General features: G+C 43.5%; 2 protein-coding genes across 4 annotated transcripts; one reads left to right on the forward strand and one right to left on the reverse strand.

Annotated features, from left to right (window-relative positions):
* Positions 1–1,061: 1,061 nt before the first annotated feature.
* On the reverse strand, positions 1,062–11,721 carry rad51c (RAD51 paralog C). 2 transcript variants are annotated; one of them, XM_017682528.2, is made up of 9 exons: positions 11,407–11,721; positions 10,109–10,352; positions 8,991–9,148; positions 7,261–7,394; positions 5,411–5,542; positions 3,919–3,985; positions 3,463–3,527; positions 1,835–1,895; positions 1,062–1,659 (listed from the first exon to the last, which is right to left on the reverse strand). In XM_017682528.2, the coding sequence occupies exons 1-9, from the start codon at positions 11,522–11,524 to the stop codon at positions 1,625–1,627; spliced, it is 1,014 nt and encodes a 337-aa protein (XP_017538017.1). In that variant the 5' UTR covers positions 11,525–11,721; the 3' UTR covers positions 1,062–1,624. The 2 variants fall into 2 exon arrangements, with proteins under 2 accessions (XP_017538017.1, XP_017538016.1); XM_017682527.2 differs by having other exon boundaries at positions 3,467–3,527; positions 11,407–11,719.
* A 230-nt stretch (positions 11,722–11,951) lies between these two features.
* On the forward strand, positions 11,952–17,050 carry atg101 (autophagy related 101). Of its 2 annotated transcripts, XM_017682526.2 has the most exons (3): positions 11,952–12,131; positions 12,286–12,562; positions 15,088–17,050. In XM_017682526.2, the coding sequence occupies exons 2-3, from the start codon at positions 12,311–12,313 to the stop codon at positions 15,490–15,492; spliced, it is 657 nt and encodes a 218-aa protein (XP_017538015.1). In that variant the 5' UTR covers positions 11,952–12,131; positions 12,286–12,310; the 3' UTR covers positions 15,493–17,050. The 2 variants fall into 2 exon arrangements, with proteins under 2 accessions (XP_017538015.1, XP_017538014.1); XM_017682525.2 differs by having other exon boundaries at positions 11,952–12,562.
* The last annotated feature ends 4,269 nt before the right edge of the window (positions 17,051–21,319 follow it).

The raw sequence follows: 21,319 nt of genomic DNA on the forward strand, positions 1-21,319 counted from the left end.
CAGCTTAATAAGGTGTGGGAACAAGATCCTAATGCGTGGCCACAGCTTAATAAGGTGTAGGAATGAGATCCTAATGCGTGGCCACGACTTAATAAGGCGTGGGAACGAGATCCTAATGCATGGCCATGACTTAATAAGGTGTAGGAATGAGATCCTAATGCATGGCCACGACTTAATAAGGCGTGGGAATGAGATCCTAATGCATGGCCATGACTTAATAAGGTGTAGGAATGAGATCCTAATGCATGGCCACGACTTAATAAGGCGTGGGAATGAGATCCTAATGCATGGCCACGACTTAATAAGGTGTGGGAACAAGATCCTAATGCGTGGCCACAGCTTAATAAGGTGTAGGAACGAGATCCTAATGCGTGGCCACGACTTAATAAGGCGTGGGAACGAGATCCTAATGCATGGCCATGACTTAATAAGGTGTAGGAATGAGATCCTAATGCATGGCCACGACTTAATAAGGCGTGGGAATGAGATCCTAATGCGTGGCCACAGCTTAGTAAAGCATAATATCGTTCACATGCCTTACTAAGTCCAGGCCACAACTTATTTATCTCATTCCCATGCCTTACTAAGTCGTGGCCACACATTAGGATCTTGCTCCCACGCGTTGTTTTTATTTATATGAGATGTTTCCAGCAGGGCGCCGTAATATATAGAACCAATAAGTGCTCTGCTGTCGTTACGATGTCAAGCTTATAACAACAACAGAGCCCTTTTCGGTGCTACGATACATTCTCCTCTGATCTGAAGAACCATTTCAATATGCAAAGAACCATTTAAGCATGAAATTGTTCTTCATAGAACCCATGTTTCTAACCCTTTACTGAAGAACCATCTTTGAGCGTAGCGATCGCTGATTTATTGTATATTTTTGTGCACTCTTAAAAAGATGGTTCTTCAAGGGTTCTCTGGTAAACACAATGCTGCAATACAGAATGATGAACACTCAAAGAACCATCTGCATGACTGAACGGTTCTTTGCATGGTGAAATGGTTCTTCAGACTGATGGACACTGAGTTGTAAATGGCTCTATTTAACACCAAAAAGAGTTCTTTTACTGTTACAAGCTTGACATCATAACAATAGTAGAACCCTGTTTGGTGCTATACAGAACCCTTTTCAAAAAAAAAAAGTTATATACAAAAACCATAGACAAAACGTTCTCCGTTAATCTGAAGAACCATTTCGCCATACAGAGAACCATTTAAGCAAGGTTCTATACAGAATCACTGTCTTTATTGAAGAACCCTTGAGAACCATCTTTTTTAAAAGTCTAGAACCTTTTTGAAAATGGTTCCATATAGCACCAAAAAGGTTTTTCTATTGTTACGACGTCAAGCTTGTCACAACAGCAGAGCCCGTTTTCGAAAAGGTTCTTTATAGGAACCATCTACAACACATTCTCCATCAGTCTGAAGAACCATTTCATCATGCAGAGAACCTTTAAAGCATGCAAGTGGTTTTTTGAGTGTTCATGGCTCTACATAGAACCATTCCCTTTACTAAAGAACCCTAGAGTACTGTTCTGAGAGGGTTCCTTAGCGGCGCTGCTCTGCCGTGCGCGGCCGCTTGCTGTGGTTTGACGCCGCGGGGCTGCAGGGCTGAGCTTCAGCTGGAACGCCGGAATCTCTGAAACCTTGATCCTGAAAAAGGGACAGAAATTAGGCCAAACATGACGACCTAAATCAGAGCCACAGGTGCGGCGGCCGACACTCGCGCTCACTCCACAGCTTCAGCGCAGAACACAACAGCACCAGCAGAGCTTCCTACAACTCATTTATTCACGGCTACTGAAACGATTCCCTTTAATATACTGACCGTGAGCTGATACTCCACAGTCGCCTCCTTTCGGCTCGGGGACTTGAAGAGAGACGCCAACCTAGAGAGACAGCGAACAGGTGAATTTAGAGGGAGAGCTCTGTAGCCTCTCACAGACCTGATCATGTGGTTTCTGTGTGAATTCTGATTGTTGGCTGGACTGTCCCTTTAACTCTGCAGCTTTATGCTCTCTGTAGTGTGACAGCAGCGCAGCAGAGCCCACCGTGAGCCCACCGTGAGCCCACCGTGAGCCCACCGTGAGCCCTTCAGATGCAGTTGATCTCCGTAAGTGGACGATCACACAGAGTTCCTTTGCGGCGACCTTGTGTGTTTACTGCTCAAGCAGCGTTCCAAATTCAGAGAAAATGATGTGAAGAGACCTTGAGCTTTATGACTCAGAGAGAGAGAGAGAGAGAGTGAGAAACAGACAGCGAGAGTGAGAAAGACACAGCGAGAGTGAGAAAGACACAGCGAGAGTGAGAAAGAGACAGTGAGTGAGAAAGAGACAGTGAGTGAGACAGCGAGAGTGAGACAGCGAGGGTGAGAGAGAGATAGTAAGAGTGAGAGAGAGTGAGAGAGATAGTGAGAGTGAGAGACAGCGAGAGCGAGACAGTGCAAGAGAGACAGAGACAGTGAGAGAGAGAGTGAGAGAGAGACAGAGAGAGAGAGCGAGAGAGAGAGAGCGAGAGAGAGAGAGAGAGAGAGCGCGAGAGAGAGAGCGAGCGAGAGCGAGAGAGCGAGAGCGAGAGAGCGAGAGAGCGAGAGAGCGAGAGAGAGAGAGAGAGAGAGAGAGCGCGAGAGAGCGAGAGAGAGAGAGCGAGAGAGCAAGAGAGAGCGAGATAGAGAGAGAGAGCGCGAGAGAGCGAGATAGAGAGAGAGAGAGCGCGAGAGAGCGAGAGAGAGAGCGAGAGAGCGAGATAGAGAGAGCGCGAGAGAGCGAGAGAGAGAGATACCCAGTGCCGCTGTTGCTGGGTGATCAGCGGAGTGACGGTGTGAGGGCGATGAAGATGATGTGCAGAAGTTAAAGCAGTTTTTGGAGTAAAGTGATTCACTCTCTCTCCCACAGAGGTGAAGGGTAGAGAGGTTTTATGTAATGCTCTCTCGCTTCCTCTGCCAACGGCGCTCACTACTCGAGAGCGGAGCCAGCGCTGGAGCAGAACCCAACTCCACCGGCACCGTTCTGCTGCATCAGGCTGCGCATTCAGAACCGACACACAAGCTAGGAGTGCTGCATGTTAACGTGTGTGTATTACACACCTGAGAACAAGGGGCGAGATACAGGGGGTCCTGGGAGTCCAGAAACAGCCTCTTGGACCCCCTGGTCCCTGAAAATAAACTTATTATGGTGTCTGTTGGAGAGAAACAGGCGCTCAAATCCAGATTCAGTGAAGCTCACTGTTCATCTGCTTCACCCGCAATCAGCTTCTGTCTCTGGTGGTCTTAACTAACTAGAGCTGCAGCTCTGCTCTGCCTCAGGGTGGCGCTGTAGCAGACTGGCTTAATGCACCTTAACCTGACACCAGTATCTGTATTGATACTTCCCTCATATGTAGTTATTATGCAATACGTGTTTTATCTAATCAATACTTCATTCAAGCTCACAAAAGAAGACGATCTGTAATAGAGACCTGCCTTTTAGCTCCGTCCCAGCGCAGGATCAACCGCTGTGTAGCTGCATGACCCCAACTTTCACCTGAAAAACAAAACAAAACATCAAATCTCACCCAGATTTGATTTCAGTGTTACGCTACATCTCAGAATTACTTTTTAACAATATCTCGCATCCAATATATCCATCCAGCTCTGAGGGTTAACATTATTTATATGTTTATATTATATGTTTATATTACTTATATATGTTATATAAATATATTATTTGTATATTAAGCAGCTGCTGAACTGAACATTATGGAGCTATTGAACATGTTAATTTAATATTACATAATTAATATTATGTAGCTACTGTATGTTCAAATTTAGGAATGATATATTATAATCAAGACTGATGGACACACTCCCACACACTCCCACACACTCCCACACACTCCCACACACTCCCACACACATACTTGAGCAAAGATTACCTAAAGCAGGCACCAGCTTTGATTGGCCATTTGAGACTTTGGTTGTAATCTGATTGGTCAGCACCACCTAACAACAAACAAACACGACTCAAATAATCTGAATGAGACAGACAGACAGACAGACAAGATGGAGTTAGTGATAGAGAGAGGTAGAGAGAGTATAAGAGAGAGAGACAGAGAGAGAGAGAGAGGGAGAGAGAGAGAAAGGAGAGAGAGAGGAGAGAGAGGGAGAGAGAGAGAGAGAGAGAGAGAGAGAGAGAGAGAGAGAGAGAGAGAGAGAGAGAGAGAGAGAGAAAGGAGAGAGAGAGAGAGAGAAAGGAGAGAGAGAGAGGAGAGAGAGAGAGAGAGAGAGAGAGAGAGAGAGGGAGAGAGAGAGAAAGGAGAGAGAGAGGAGAGAGAGAGAGAGAGAGAGAGAGAGAAAGGAGAGAGAGAGGAGAGAGAGAGAGAGAGAGAGAGAGAGAGAGAAAGGAGAGAGAGAGAGAGAGAGAGAGAGAGAGAGAGAGAGAGAGAGAGAGAAAGGAGAGAGAGAGGAGAGAGAGAGAGAGAGAGAGAGAGAGAGAGAGAGAGAGAGAGAGAGAGAGAGAGAGAGAGAAAGGAGAGAGAGAGGAGAGAGAGGAGAGAGAGAGGGAGGAGAGAGAAAGGAGAGAGAGAGGAGAGAGAGAGGGAGAGAGAGAGAAAGGAGAGAGAGGAGAGAGAGGGAGAGAGAGAGAAAGGAGAGAGAGAGGAGAGAGAGAGAGAGAGAGAGAAAGGAGAGAGAGAGGAGAGACAGAGAGAGAGAGAGGGAGAGAAAGAGGAGAGAGAGAGACAGAGAGAGAGAGAGGGAGAGAGAGAGAGAGACAGAGAGAGAGAGAGGGGGGGAGAGAGAGAGAGAGAGAGAGAGAGAGAGAGAGAGAGAGGGAGAGAGGGAGAGAGAGAGGGGGGGGAGAGAGAGAGAGAGAGAGAGAGAGAGAGAGAGAAAGGGAGAGAGAGAGAGAGAGAGAGAGAGAGAGAGAGAGAGAGAGAGAGAGAGAGAGAGCGGGGGGGGGAGAGAGAGGAGAGAGAGAGAGAGAGAGAGAGAGAGGGAGAGAGAGAGAAAGGAGAGAGAGAGGAGAGAGAGAGAGAGAGGAGAGAGAGAGAAAGGAGAGAGAGAGGAGAGAGAGGGAGAGAGAGAGAAAGGAGAGAGGAGAGAGAGGAGAGAGAGAGAGAGAGAGAAAGGAGAGAGAGAGGAGAGACAGAGAGAGAGAGAGAGGGAGAGAGAGAGGAGAGAGAGAGACAGAGAGAGAGAGAGAGAGAGAGAGACAGAGAGAGAGAGAGAGAGAGAGAGAGAGAGAGAGAGGGAGAGAGAGAGAGAGAGAGAGAGAGGGGGGGAGAGAGAGAGAGAGAGAGAGAGAGAGGGGGAGAGAGAGAGAGAGAGAGAGAGAGAGAGAGAGAGAGAGAGAGAGAGAGAGAGAGAGAGAGAGGGAGAGAGAGAGAGAGGTGTATTATACAGTATGTGTGCTATAGACGACCATACGGCGGCGCTGCGCTCGGTGGCTAACTGGATTAGCTGCTGGGCGAGCCCGCTTAGGAGGCGGGTCCTCTGAGAGAGGTCGTCAAAGTCGTGCCTGAACGGAAAGGCGATGCTGTCGATCACCACCAGCTGCACCTGTGAGTGGAGAAGGAAGGAATGTGTGGTTTTTATTTTTCCAAAACAGTAAAAAGTCAGAACTGCATACTGGAAGTTTATTGATACAGAACACAAACAAAACGAAAGCATAATTAATCAATTAAGCATTAGGACGTTAACAGAACTGTCAAATGACGTGAGAAGTCACAACTAATCGGTGATTTGATAATCGGTGCTAAACCTGTGGGCCGCAGCGGCTCTGCCAGGGGGCTGATTGTCTTAACTGCAGTTCTGTTACAACATGTGGACATTCAGCCAAATGTTTTTTTAATTATGACTGATTACTTTAAAAAACACAGAACATCAAATTTAGGTCGACTTCATTTATTAGTTTGGCTCAATGGCAGATGCGTTTACTGATCTGATTGAAACACCTCAATCGGAATAGTCCAGTCTGATTGAGGCCATTTGGAATACAGTTTCTATCTGATCGAGGTGGGTGATCCTGTAAATAATCCGTTAAATAGAAGAATAATATCAGTGTAAACTCCTGTATCTGATTACATTCCCTATCGGAAAGTTTAAGTCCGTTCTGCCTGAGCGTCGCGTCACAGTGAGAGTTTATACCGTTCAACACGGCGGAGCAGAAACTGGTCTGCAGAGGAGACGAAGTTCATGCTCTGATCTTTAAAAGACGGCGGTGGGACGGACGTCCAGCTTATGCGTCTCAGAACACGACGTCTTCCTCTCGGCCTTCTTTAATAAGGACGTGTGAAGGACGTTTTCCTGAGTCTGACGTCATTTTAAAGCAGTTAAATCCACAATCACTGCTCACTGCTGCTCATCTCACTCTGACTGGACTAACGTGATGCTGGTTGTCATGGTAACGCTTACACTAAGCGCTTCTCCATGCATGCGTGTAATTTTGCATCGGATTCCTCGTAGTGAGCATGTAAACGAAGATTTTCTATCAGATTGTTGAGTAGAGTGAGCATAAACACCCCAGTCTAAGTCTGAAGTCCGACTGTATTCAATTGGATTGGCAAACATCTTTGCATGTGAACACAGACACTGAGAACCAGATACAGGCAGAGGGGAAGACAGTCTCCCCCCTTCTGTCTAATCTAGGACCAGCACTTCAGTAACTAACCCACCATGGCAGCCAAGCTAGCTTTGTTAGCGTCAGGCTAGCGTGGTTAGCTCAGCGCTATTTGGGATTTTTATGTACACACACACACACACACACACACACACACACACACACACACTGACTGGGGGTCAGGCGTCTTGCTCAATTATTATTATATTTTTTTTCTCAGCTGTTTGTCTAAAGTTATTTTCCAAAATAAAAGTCTTTATTAACTCTGTGTGTTTGGGGAGGTTAAAAACTAGATAGAGCTTGTCTGCAGGACATCTGGGTGGTCCGAGGGTGGACCAGCAGTGGCAAACAGCCGGTGGGGTACCGACCTAATTAAGCTAGATATATGCTTGCAGTCTGAGTCTGTGCTATTCATGCCTCATGCCATCACTGCTCGCCAAGCAAATATTTCAGCCATAATCTTGAAGTACAGCGGCCACATGAAAAACAAAGTGAGTAGCTTATTTTACGAACATCACGGTGCAGTTTGTTCACGAAATATCGGAACCTGTATCGTGAGGTTATATTTTAGCCATATCGTCCAGACTTAGCTCAACCAGTGAACCCCGGTTCCCTGCCTGCAGCACAGACAGGTGGCGCCGTTCGTACACCCGCACACCTCGGGGTGCTTCAGCAGGAAGTCCGGCAGGAGGTAGGCCTCGGCCAGCAGGTCTGCGTAACCATGGCAACGGACGAGGAAGATGCCGGAGAGAATCTTCTCCGTGGTGAATTCCTCCAGCGCTTTTCGCTGCTCTGAGAATAAACGCGAGAAAAAAAATGACACTCCATAATTCACAGTCGGCTCCGAAACACTCGCCGAGACCAATCCGAGAGCCCACAGACGCTCCGAAAGGCACAGCCGGAGACAAACCATCACAGCTCTTAGGACATCTTCGTTCATGCTGTCTGTTTTATTCCATTCTGATCAATTTCAACCTTTTATCTCCATTTCTGTGAACCACGGCGTGTATAAAATATATAAATAAACTCATCAACATCACATTCTTTGGAAAGTGCATCTGTTCAGGTTAGCAGGGGCCCAATTAATGGAGCCTCTTTTGCTTTAATGGCTTATAAGTCATAAAAGTGCTTCTGTTCCATTAGTTGGCCTGTCTTGCACGTCTTCCTGTCAAAATAAAACTATTTTGGCTAAATACAGACCTGCGCCAAAGTAGAAACGCCCCAGTATTTATTTATTTATTTACTTACTTACTTATGTATTTATTCATTTATGAGTTTAACACACGGAACAGCAATACAACAAAATCTAAAACTGCGCCTTTTGCTTAGGACACGTTTTATGCATATTTCACTCCTCCTAAATATGATAAATTCAGCAAATAGACACTAATTGTGCATTAAAAAGTGTTCTCTGTAGAGGACGTGTTAACTTTAGAGATTAAAGGGCTCATATCCTGCATTTTTCCCCCTGAGGTCCTCTTATGATGTTTGTGAGCTTTTATACACCCAATTATTTTTGTTTATACGTTTTCCAGCCTCTCTTTATCCTTCACACTTAAGCGGCCTGTTTGTGTCACTGCACCTTTGAGCCTGTTATATGTAAATGAGCTCTGTTCTGATTGGCTGGGCCCCAGTCCTGACCGAAACATTATATCTTTATAACTTCAGTGAAAGTGGGCGGGGCTAAACTGCTATAGTTGAATAGGTGGATGTGTGCAAATGATCTTTTTATCTCAGAATCAAGCAGGCTGGTACCTTTAAGACCGATATATGTAAATGAGCTCTGTTCTGATTCGTTGCCTAGCACCGCGTGCCTCATTCACACTCGTGTAGCTTAAAGAGTGAGTGGATGGGGCTGAACTGCTATAGGCTGAAAAGGCAGGTATATGCAAATGCCCTAATTTTTATGACATCACAAAAACAATGAATTCAAAGCTGTATGGACCAGGGAGTAAACTGTGTGTTTTGAAACAACACTCAAAAAATTAGTTTTTCAAGGGTTCTTCAGTAAAGAAAATGGATCCATATAGAACCATGAACAGTCAAAGATCCCTTTGCATGATTGAGGGTTCTTCTCATTGTTAAATGGTTCTTCAGACTGATGGAGAATATGTTGTATATGGTTCTATGGTTCTATATAGCACCAAAAAGGCTTCTGCTACTGTTTCAATGTGAAGCATGTTACAACAGAAGAACCCTTTTGATGCTATATAGAACCCTTTAGTAAAGAAAACAGTTAGAACCCTTGTAGAGCCACAATTTTTAAGAGTGAACTACATCAGATGCTTTTATATATATAAAATTCAGTTTTCCACGATACTGGCCCTTTAAAAGAAGAGTGGGTTAAAGGGCAGAAGCAGCTCTGGTTTAAAGGGTTAGGATGTTTACCTTCATCCTCTGCCAGTAAAGTACAGTGCTCTACTAGAGCTTCTGCCATGTCCACCACGCGCTGGACCACAAAACTGCCCTCTGTGTCAATGTAGACAGCCTTCCCGGCCAAACCTCCGAAACAGACTGGGATCTGCACGTCCACAGCCAGCTGGATGCTGAGGGAGGACGACACAGAGCGAGTGCGACATCACCGCTTTAAAACTGGGTTACACAGACGTATTCTAGGACAGCGGCGCTCCGGCCCAGTTCCTGGAACTCCTCTCACTGGTAGCCCTGGGCCAGAAGTTTCAAACTAAACCTCTGAAATGGCCAACAAATCGGAGGGCCTGGAGGCCCAGTGTCCAGCACCCACTAAACCTGCCAATTAGCGGGTAAGTGTAATCAGGTGTGTTAGAGCAGGTAAATCACCAAACTGTGCTGGACACCGACCCACCAGGACCGGAGCTCTGCACCCCTGACATACGATTTTAGCTCATTTTTAATTAACATTTTGCTGTGACCTGAACTCCCATTGCTTATTCAAAATATAGGCACTTGTGGTAGATCTTGAAAAATTATACGAATACCTGAACTATTATACATACATATAGCAATATAATGACCCATGACATCATGACTACAACACAGATATAGACATTTTATTTACCATCCAGAACCACCAGAGAACCTACACGAGTCTTCTGAGCTTATCTGGAATGTTGATGATGGAAAATAGTGGAAAATCTGGAAAAATCAGTTTTCGTTGGGGACTATTTAGCCTCAAAACACCCTGCATGTGTCCCTCCACCATGAATGGATTGTATTGCTGTTTTCAGAACGCAACGTCCTGTCTCCAAAATGCAGGTGTGCTCCACAAGGTAGGTGTTTCTAATAAAGTGGCCAGTTAGTGGAAACACAAGGTAGGTGTTTCTAATAAAGTGGCCAGTTAGTGGAAACACAAGGTAGGTGTTTCTAATAAAGTGGCCAGTTAGTTGAGGCTCAAGGTGGGTGTTTCTAATAAATTGGCCAGTTAGTGGAAACACAAGGTAGGTGTTTCTAATAAAGTGGCCAGTTAGTGGACAAGCAAGGTAAGTGTTTCTAATAAAGTGGCCAGTTAGTTTCTATTTCAGTCTTACCACAGCTGGGTCTTTCCGATGCCTGGAGCTCCACATATCTCAGTGGTCTTCCCCACGGGAACCCCCCCTCCGAGAACAGCGTCGAGCTCTGAGCAGAACGTCACTATGCTGCCCTGAGTCTGCTCCTGGTGCAGGAGGTCCAGGGCTGTTAGGCTTTCTGCTGCTGCCCTCTGCTGGCCACGCTGGCCATCATCTCGCAATGTCTGCAAAACCTCCACTGCTTCTTCCTGAGAGATGCCTGTTTCTACAACAACACATTATAGCACTGTTAATAGGGCAATAATTAGACAATTACAAACCAAAATCGCCTGTAATTGACATACTTGACCTACTGTTATTATATTAATAAGTAAAATGGATGCTGCTCTCAGCTGCTTCATGCAGGTCAACACACTTTTAAAAAATTGCTATTCAAAAGGTTCTTTAGTAAAGACAAAGGTTCTATTTAGAACCATGAGTTCCATATAGATCCATTTGCATGCCTAAATACCATGCACACAGCATTTTAAGCATGAAATAGTCCTATTAAGAACGCATGGTTCTAAATCGAATGATTGCATTTACTAAAGAACCTGTGAAGAACCATCTACTTTAAGTGTGTATGGCTTTTCCTAGCAGGGATATTTTAAATCTTTGAAAAAGACATAAAGGGATATGTGCAGAATATTTCTAAAAAAAAAAAAAGGAAAGGGGTGTGAATGTAATAATAATAAGACATTGCATTAATGCTATAATAAGGACCACAACGATGAATTATTGATTTTATATATGCATCTTATCAGTCTTTTTTTCATTTACTATGAATACAGCCACACAACTCCCAAACTAGTGGTGGTGAACAGGCTACACGTTAATAATGGGGGGGGGGGAATGGTTTTAATAAACAATAAAATAATAACCACTGACAGAAATATTATTAAAAAGAAGCATTTTTAATAAACTGTATAAATTAATCATCAGACGTTATGGATATAGCGCCACCTACAGACCCGTTTTAACAGAATATTAATGTATAGCTTGTATAATCCTCACTTCACACTGTTAAACCTTCATCTCAGAGCTCCCCTCTGTAAACCGTCTCGCTGCTGTGTCTTGCCTCATGGGAATTGTAGTTTTTCGCCACGCCCCCTCAAGCCTAAACACGTACAACGTCTCACTTTTGAAACTACAAATCGAAAGTCCGGTCGAATAAACGAACCTGCTCCAAAAACAGTGCGAGCTGTTATTCCAGCGAACTCGGTCGGCTTAGGACTAACACTAATAAAACGCGTCAGTATTGATACTGTGGTGTAAAATACCTTTGCATAGTTGTGGCGGTTGCAGATCGATCAAATCTGCTGCCGTGTGAAAGCCGAAACTGATCAACTTCACCTTCACAGAAGGAGCCAGAGGAGAGCCGGCCACGGTCCTCTGCATCACTCCTAGGCACTAAAACTCACTTTGGTGAAGAACCTCAGCATTTCTAGTTAACTAGGTTAGCTACCTGCCTCTCCAGCTGTAATAAAAGTCCTCATGCACACCATTAAACAGCTCAGAGCTGGAGTCAACACCACAAACAACAATTATACTAAATTACACTGCTTTTCTGTTCGAGATTCCCTCTAAAATGCCTGCCGCTTCGTCATTAGTCACACTTCACCCGTGTGGACAACACGGGCTTATGTTATTTTCATAATAAGAGTCCGCACTCAAACTCAAAAACACTCATCTAGATCTGCATACCACCCCACATAAAAAAGGAACCGGCTTTTGGGTGTCAGGAACGTGAGCTCTGCTTAGAACTGCCCAAAAACCCCCAAAAAACAAAAAAACAAATAACACAACCAAAACACGCTTCTGTTATTTGAAACGCCTTCTACTGAAATGATTTGTCCCTCCTGCCACGCCGTCCAACGCCGAGGTCTGTTTACAAATCTGGAGACGAAGAACGCGTGTAAATCCCGTCCAAAGGAAGATTTACAGACGCGGAAAGGAGACGTTATAGATTCATATCAGCTTAGAAACGTCTTACCATCTTTCTCCGGTAAGTGTCCGAGCTCTTTTTAGCGGAAAACGGCAGTTTATGAGCTTTAAAGCGAGAGCAGCTGCGCGGCGCGGGAGATGACAGCTGCTGCTGCGCCACTGCTTCGTCTGACGTCGGCCTCACTCGCTTAAAATCGGCTTTCGCTTTACAACAGTGGACGTTTTTCGTGTCTAATCGAGATGAACTGCCGCTCGGAGGTGCTGGAGGTGTCTCTGGAGGGCAGGCAGGTGGACGAGGCCCTGCTGGCCCTGCTCCACACCATCCTGCTCCACCGCAGCACGGGCAAGTTCCACTATAAGAAGGAGGGCACCTACTCCATCGGCACGGTGGGCACTCAGGACATAGACTGCGACTTCATTGACTTCACCTTCGTCCGAGTGTCCTCAGACGAGCTGGACCGGGTCATCAGGAAAGCAGTGGCCGAGTTTAAGGTAGAGTGGACTGACCTGCTGATGCAGGACACTTGTTGGGGTCCAGGCCACAGTTCCAGGACAGTAGCTTGAACAAAGCCCTACAAGTGAATGGAGATTAAAAAAAGCCATTGCGTCACATTTTGACTACACTCTTAAATAAAAGCTGGTTCTTCAGGGGTTCTTTAGTAAAGACAGTGGTTCTGTGTAGCACCAAAAAGGGTTCTGCTGCTGTTACAAGCTTGACATCATAACCCTTTCAGAAAGGTTCTGTATAGAACCACATACAGCACACACATCATTTCTTTTTACTATGTCAAGAACCATTTGGAGTTTGCATGTTCTCCCCGTGTCTGCGTGGGGTTCCTCCGGGTTCTCCGGTTTCCTCCCACAGTCCAAAGACATGCAGTCAGGCCAATTGGACATGCTAAATTGCCCCTGGGTGTGAGTGTCTGTCTGTTTGCCCTGTGATGGACTGGTGACCTGTCCAGGGTGTATCCTGCCTTCCGCCTGATGACCCTGAGGGAGATGCGGCTTAGGAAATGGATGGATGGATGGATGGATGAAGAACCATTTAAGCATGCACGGTTTTACATGGAAGGCCTGTCTTTAGTGAAGAACCACCTGTCAATCAACGAACCTTTATTTCGTAGTATATCGAGGGTGACCCTCCTTTACAGTCGAGCCGAGCAAGTTCAACAGGAGCTGAAGTTAAAATGAAATTTAAACAACTGAAACGAATAAAAAACCAGCAATACAAAGTGAAAAAAGAAGATGTAAATAAAAACAGGCTCAAAAAGAAACAGGCATAAATATAGCAATAACATATGCAGGGAAAACAGATAAAACGTTAGAGAAGCAACTGAGAAAATAGGCAGAAGAAGAAAAAATTGGGATTAAAATTTTTTCATAACATGCTAAAATAAAGTAGAGCAGTGAAAACATCAAATAAGCCATCAACAATGAAGAAATTCAGTAGGTTTAGTGAATTAGTGGAATATAATCTGTAAACGTGTCTATAAAAGGTCAGATCTACTAAATAGCACAACACAAAGAGTCAGTAAGGGTGGGCGATATGACAAAAATATTATATCACAATATTATATTGAAGACGTTTTCACTGTCCCGAAAAAAACAAGGAAATCACTGGGTCAGTGCCGTCACTGGGGTGGAACCCTCTCGTCACTGGGTCAGTGCCCCTCTCGTCACTGGGGTGGAACCCTCAAGGCTCCATCTCAGTGCCTTTAGTCAGGGAACATAACTGAACCATAATCCACTGAAATGATCTGTTCTAAGCTGTACTGACTCCACACACCCCGCCTCGCCTCGCCTCCAGGCTTTTACTCTACTGCTCTGTTTTAAAACATTCGGTTATGAAAAGGAACAAATACCAACTTTTCACCTGGAGGAACTGATTTAAGCTCCACAATCAGACCTTAGAACCACTGGAGAACCTTTGAGGGAACATTTATACTGTTTGTACCTTGATGAAGGAAAAATGTTCCTGAACAGAACCTTCAGTTCTAACAGTGTACTGCTCTGGGGTTAGGACTACACTCCATTACCTCATCTAGTATGACCCCATCTGACGTTTTGGTGCTATATATATATATATAATCAGTTTTATATAGAACCATATACAACACATTCTCTATCAATCTGAAGAATAATTTAACCATGCAAAGAACACTAAGTATGCAAAAAGTTCTCCGAGTGTCCTCAGTTGTCTGTAGAACCACTGTCTTTACTAAAGAACCATCTTTAAATCAATCAGCGTTTGTTCAGACGTACATTGAGGGTGACCTCATTTACAGTCATTGATCAATAATGTACTTTGTTAGATCAGCTAGCCTCGGCCTTCTGTGACGAACGCTTCTAAAACGCCATGTCATCCTACATGAGCCATTTCAGTTCTATTCATACATAATAAACTGCAGAAGATATTAATGATTACTGATCTTATGCCATTGCATTCAATTATACCATATCTAAGTCTAGAATTGTGACTAAATAGATTATACCTAATTGTGACTAATCAAGTGAGTATTAAATTATATGGCCGCTGTCGGAAGAAAACCTTGTATCTCCAAAACGGTAACTTTACAGGAGGAGGAGAAAACCTACTTTAGCTTAATGGAAGTCAAGGGAACCAGAGTTTTTTCCATGTAATTTTGGGTTGTTTCTGTGGGTCCATACATGATGAAATTTATACACAATACATATGACCACGGGTACTTTCAAATTCTGTCAAAAACTGAAAAATGTCAAAAATTAAGATAGGAGGTTTTCTTCAGACAGCAACGATACACGTGGTAATTAAGGTGGAGTTTTTGTCAACTGCACAATAAAAACAACACGGAGAACCAGGAAAACGTAGGATATGGGCCGTTTAAGGCTAAAGCACCAAGAGAGCTGTTAGTTCTAATGAGCTTCTGATGTCGGTTTTATTCAGTACAGAGCTTGATCACTGCTGTAAACACCGTTTTAATAACCATAACCATGAACTGTTTTGCTTTTCTTGGGTCATTTTTGTTTTTGTGTGGTAGGATGCTCTCGGCAACTCTGGCAGTGACGGAATGGGCCAAATCTCGCTGGAGTTCTACCAGAAGAAGAAGTCCCGCTGGCCGTTTTCTGACGAGTGCATCCCCTGGGAGGTGTGGACCATAAAGGTCAACGTCGTGAACCTGGCCAACGAGCAGGAGCGGCAGATATGCCGAGAGAAAGTGGGCGAAAAGCTGGGCGAGAAAGTCATCAACATCGTGGAAGTCATCAACCGGCACGAGTATCTGCCAAAGATGCCCACTCAGTCCGAGGTCGACAACGTGTTCGACACGAGCCTGAAAGACGTCCAGCCTTATTTGTACAAAATCACGTACCAAATCACAGATTCTCTCGGGACGTCCGTGAGCACCACGATGAGGAGGCTGATCAAGGACACTTTAGCCTTATAAGAGGTTCTGTTATCTGTGCTTGCTTTTAACGAATGGTTTGGCGAAAAAAATCTTCCCCCCTCGTACTTCAAACGTAGTCAATCTTCCAAGACCTGTTTGCTGCTTTTCTTTAGTGTTTTAAGACGGGAGGGTTGGGAGGTATATCGGTAATAACGTATACCACACTATTTAAAAAAATCCCACCCATGAAAGTATAAATAAAGCCAATTTCTACTTGTTTCTATTTTAGAAGGGTCACTGATGGGTGGTTTTAGAGCTCACCGTTTAGAAAGAGGAGAAAAATGAAAGAAACCTCAATAAAATAAAAAATTGCGTGATATCAGCTTCGCAATGGCTCAGAGCTCCACTCACATGCTTTGACTCTAAAACCAGTCACTTCTCTCAGGTTATCCTCTAAACAGGAACCAGTTTGGCTTCAGTTAGCTAGAACCGAGCCTGTGCTGTGCTGTGCAGCACATTTGACCGGCTAACTAAGCTCCCATTAGCTTAGCCAAAATCCCACAGTCCCAAACACCACAGAACAGCTTTGATTTCAGCCTTTTTGGTCACTCACTCCACTTTTCACTAGTTTTCCTCTCGTATAAATATATTTTAAACAATTTATGCCTGTTTAGCTGATCAGCAGTCAGTCAGAATCAGGCCTGTGCTGTAGGGTGTGGCTCTGTTTGGGGCTTTAGCTGCTCGCTAAGCTAACATTGAGATCCAAACACCACAAAGCAGGATTAATTTCTCCTTTCTGTCCTTTCAGCGCCCGCAGCTCGACTTCACTCCCTTGGATCCGAGCCCATATCGTCTAAACTTGTGAAGGCGCTTTAGTTGGGCAGAATTAAATATGTTCTGTGGTGAGTTGAGCATGCTAAGCTAATGCTAACCAGCTCCTCTCTGCTAGGTAGCTGCTCTGTTGTTAGAGATGGTTTGACTTCTGTTGAATGGCGGCTTGAAAATGTAATGTAAACACGTTTATGCCTCCGCCACTTCATAGTACTGAACACCACGGTGACTTTCAGAGAGAATTTACAGAAAAGGTACAAAACAAGTGGATACCTGGAGCTAAGGGGCTAATGCAGCTAATATGTAATGGAAGGTTATACCACACCAGTTAGCATGGTGCTAACTGCAGTCTTAAAGTCACCTCAGACCGGGTGGGGGTGGTGGTGGTGGTGTTGGTGGTAAAGGTAAAACATTTTGGGTGGCAGTTCTAAAACCAACGAAACAGACAACAAACATGTCTTGGCGGATCAGTTACATTACAGACTCAGAAAAATAGGGTTCTTTAAGGGTTCTTGAGTACAGGCAATGCTTCTGTTTGGAGCCATGAGCTCTGTATAGAACCCCTTGATGCAGAATGGTTCTTTGCATGGTGGAATGGTTTTTCAGATTGATGGAGAATATGTTGTGTATCGCTGTTGTGGGATCAAATCTCCACATCAAATCTCCTCATATCTCCAAAATTGTAACTTTACAAGGCCAGGTAAAAACATACTCTACTTTTAATGCAAGTCAATGGAACCAGACGTCTTTCCAAGTAAATTAAGGTCATTTCTTTTGGTCCAATCATCAGGGAATTTACACACAATATATGGGACTATGGGTATTTTCAAATGATGTCAAAAATGGAGATTGTTCCGACAGCAGGGATATGGCTCTTTCTATCCACACACACACACACACACACATATATATATATATTGCTGCTCTTGGAAGAAAACCTCATATCTCCATTTTTGTCGTTTTTTTAGTTTTTGACATAATTTGAAAATGCCTGTTGTCCTTTACATTATGTGTAAATTTCATGATGGATGGATGAAAGGAAACGGCCCAAAATGACTTGGAAAAAATTCTGGTTCCGTTGACTTTCATTCAAATTAAAGCAGGTTTTTTCCTTTTTCCTTGTAAAGTTACACTTTTGGAGATAAAAGGTTTTCTTCTGACAACAGCGACGTGTAATGTATAAGAACCCTTTCTGATGCTTTACACGATTTTCACAAAGATTCTATATAGAACCGTACACAGCGCTGTCTCCATCAGTTTGAAGAACCGTCTCACGGTGCAGAGAACCATTTAAGCGTGCAAATGGAACTCGTGGTTCTAAATAGAACCTTTGCCTTTAGTAAAGAACCCGTGAAGATCCGTTTTGAAGTGTGTAGACATAAAGGGAGGAAACGCTGTCTATTTGATTTTCTAGCCAAACAATTTCCTTCCATTTGTTTAGAAATCCATGATCATAATTGGGTCCCACCGATCAGTGTAGGTTCCGTTTTAAATTAGCATGAGATTAAAGGGTCAGTCACTAATCATCTCTCACATCCATAGTGAAGGTGAAGAGGGTCTCTTTCTCCTTTCTGTCTTTCTTTGGAAAAATCTGGTATCTGTAACTAACACTACTTTATGAGGGCTGCACAATATGGAGGAAATACTAGAATTACGATTATAGTGCAATGACATGCTTGTTGTTGGCAGACCAGTAATGTAACATGGTCAAAGGGAAATTTCATAGATTTTCCAAAATTGCTATATAAATTCAGTGGTTTAAATGGGAACAGGGTGATTCAGAGGGTTTGGTGTGAAACGGTTCAGACGTCTTCACAGTGGTGGTGATGGGAACCAGGCGTCGCCATGACTACAACACAGATATAGACACTTTATTTACCATCCAGAACCACCAGAAAACCCACACCAGTCTTCTGAGTTTATATGGAATGTTGATGATGGAAAACAGTGGAAAATCTGGAATAATGAGTTTTCTTTGTGGACTATTTTGCCGCACAGCACCCTGCATGTCTCCCTCCACCATGAATGGAGTTGAAGTTCTCTAAACTCTCATAAAACAGCGTCTCAGTCATCAGGCAGTGAATTCAGAACCAGTTCATGTAGGAACTTTCTGTAGGAGCTTTTAGAGGGACGTCTGGTTCCCATCACCACCACTGTGAGGAGCTTTTAGAGGGACGTCTGGTTCCTATCACCACCACTGTGAGGAGCTTTTAGAGGGGGACGTCTGGTTCCCATCACCACCACTGTGAGCAGCTCTGACTCTGTAAGTTTCTCTAGATCGGAGCGTTTCCGTTCCGTTCAAGCCACTCTGAACCGCTCTGTTAACAGCTTAACCATTAAATTATGCAGGAAAAAAATACATATAATCAAAACGTCCACAGAAGCTTATCTAGAGCTGTGATTGGTCAGGATGCTCACAGCACGGTTTTAGAAACTAATTGGGCTCATTCCCATATTGCAAACTGTGATATCAGTATTGTAAAGGCAATATGTGCAGTCTTACTGTGTGAGTTAGAGCTTCATTATCAGTATAGTAGTACAGATGCAGTAGGATCAATGTTGGCTTTGTCTGGAAACTATTACACTGACTATCATTTTTGTAAGGTGTACAATTGAATCTTGCATATAAACCCTAATTATTATTTTGTACAATGTGATAATGTGTGGCTTTTTTGTTTGGGAGAATAAAAGTGAATCACCCTCAAAACCCTGTGATTCAGGCGGATTTATTATACGTTAGAATAGCATGCTACATTAATGTTCCAGTGTCGTGTCTGAGTCACTGCTGCATGGCTGGTTCATGACGTGTGCGAAGGAAATGACTGAGCTGTGTTTCATTAAAACGTTCACCCACTGAAGGGCTGAAACTGAAGAGCATAAAAATGCTTAGAAAAAAGAGAAAATGCTGCTGATGCCATCGGTCACCTTCATTTTCCAGTTGGCCCCGGAAAACGCAGCGAATTAAAAAGTGACCTTGAGGTTTTGGGTTTTTTTTTTTGTGCTGGAGTTTTGTGGAGTGACTCATTTCCAGCTGCACGAAGCCAATTCTACTGTTTAAATATGAACCAAATATAGATTCAGCAATTCTCTGCTTCACAAAGGACGCTGCTGACCAATGACACTGATGCCTCGGATCCCGCCCTCTTGAAAACGAAGAACTTCTCAGTGGTTCCTTGGATTTAACATAGAACCTAATATAAAACCTTTACATAATGTCTTTCATACTCCATCATCATCACACATCCTTATAAAAGGGCTTCTTTAAAGAATAATCCACTGAAAGGTTCCTCAGGGAACCGAAAGTGGTTCTTGACGCCAAAGAATCCTTTATTTTTACAAGTATGTAAACTTTTACAGGAAGAGTTTCTCTCCTTTTTCCTGACCAGCAGCATCTTTAAAGCATAAGATACTCTATAGACCATGAAGTCTGACATGCAGAAACACTCGTAAAATGTAAAGGTGATCAACATCTATAATATAAAACATGCTAACATATGTAAAACTGAAAGCGTAGCAGTTACTGTGCAACATAAAACAAACAAATGTAAAAATGTAAAGTTCAGCACTCAGTATGATATGAAACTGGCTCAGCAATGGCTAAAAGCTCCACTCACCAGCTTTCAGTTCAGCAAATATGGTATAATATAAAATATACTAGCATGAGTGTAGCATATACTATACAAACATGACAGTAAACGTAAAGTTTAGAATAGTGTATAAAGATACTAGCTTATCTAAAATGTAGCGTAGCATATACTATACAGTACGCCAGCACATGTAAAATGTAGCATATATTGTATAATATGAAACGCATATAAAACGTAAAAATAAATACTGGACTCTAGAGCAGTGAAGACGTGTTCTCTGGAGTGACCAATCACGCTTCTCCGTCTGGAAATCCGAGGGACGAGTCTGGGTTTGGCGGTTGCCAGGAGACGGTACTTGTCCGACTGCATTGTGCCGAGTGTAAAGTTTGGTGGAGGGGGGATCATGGTGTGGGGGTGTTTTTCAGGAGTTGGGCTCAGCCCCTTAGTTCCAGTGAAAGGAACTCTTAAAGCTTCAGCACCAAGAGATTCTGGACAATGTCACGCTCCCAACTTTGTGGGAACAGTTTGGGGACGGCCCCTTCCTGTTCCAACATGACCACACACCAGTGCACAAAGCAGGTCCATAAAGACGTGGATGAGCCAGTTTGGTGTGGAAGAACTTGACTGGCCTGCACAGAGTCCTGACCTCAACCCCATAGAACACCTTTGGGATGAATTAGAGTGGAGACTGTGAGCCAGGCCTTCTCGTCCAACATCAGTGTCTGACCTCACAAATGTGCTTCTAGAAGAACGGCCAAAAATTCCCATAAACACTCCTTACCCTTGTGGAAAGCCTTCCCAGAAGAGCTGAAGCTGTTGTAGCTGCAAAGGGTGGGCCGACATCATATTAAACCCTATGGATTGAGAATGGGATGTCACTCAAGTTCATATGTGTGTGAAGCCAGTCGACCGAATACTTTTGGGAATATAGTGTACATCTTAAAACAACCATTTCACCATGTCAATAACCATTTAAGCATGCAAATGGTTCTATGAGTGTTCATGATTCTATAGAGAACCCTCGTCTTTAGCACACGTCAGATGGGAAGTTTAGAGGAAACTCAAGAATGACAGTAAATTGATGATGCTAAACCAGAAAGAGGAAGAAGTGGAAGCCTGTTAAACAGGATCAACCTTTATTTCAGAAAGCAAGCAGTGAAACAGTAGAAAAGAAGCACTAAACACAAAAACTGATGCAGTTTTTAAAGCCACATTAGATCAGAACAATTCGTGTAATTACAAATATTAGTTATTGCAGGGATAACCACAGAAATACCAAAAAAGATATACCTTTTTTCATTAAACAGAGAAAATATTGGTACAAAAGTCAACAAAGAACATACAAACATTGCCTTTAATTATATATATATATAATTAATATTTTTAAATGTCTCATTCAAGGTCATACAATCTTCGAAGAATCTAAATGGAGAAGCACATGTTATATACTCAAACAGAATCACAAGCAG

The sequence above is a fragment of the Pygocentrus nattereri genome, chromosome 18, assembly GCF_015220715.1.
Source record: "Pygocentrus nattereri isolate fPygNat1 chromosome 18, fPygNat1.pri, whole genome shotgun sequence".
In the NCBI taxonomy this organism is placed as follows: domain Eukaryota; kingdom Metazoa; phylum Chordata; class Actinopteri; order Characiformes; family Serrasalmidae; genus Pygocentrus; species Pygocentrus nattereri.

Bases quoted from the DNA above. Each gene is read 5' to 3' on its own strand.
- rad51c (XM_017682527.2), bottom strand. From the start codon at position 11,524: ATGCAGAGGACCGTGGCCGGCTCTCCTCTGGCTCCTTCTGTGAAGGTG. The intron at 5,543-7,260 runs GTGTGCGGGTGT...CTCCACTCACAG, and splicing joins TCCTGCTGAAGCACCCCGAG to GTGCAGCTGGTGGTGATCGA. The intron at 1,896-3,466 runs GCAGGTCTCTAT...CTGTCTCTCTAG, and splicing joins CGCTGGGACGGAGCTAAAAG to GTTGGCGTCTCTCTTCAAGT.
- atg101 (XM_017682525.2), top strand. From the start codon at position 12,311: ATGAACTGCCGCTCGGAGGTGCTGGAGGTGTCTCTGGAGGGCAGGCAG. The intron at 12,563-15,087 runs GTAGAGTGGACT...TTTGTGTGGTAG, and splicing joins AAGCAGTGGCCGAGTTTAAG to GATGCTCTCGGCAACTCTGG.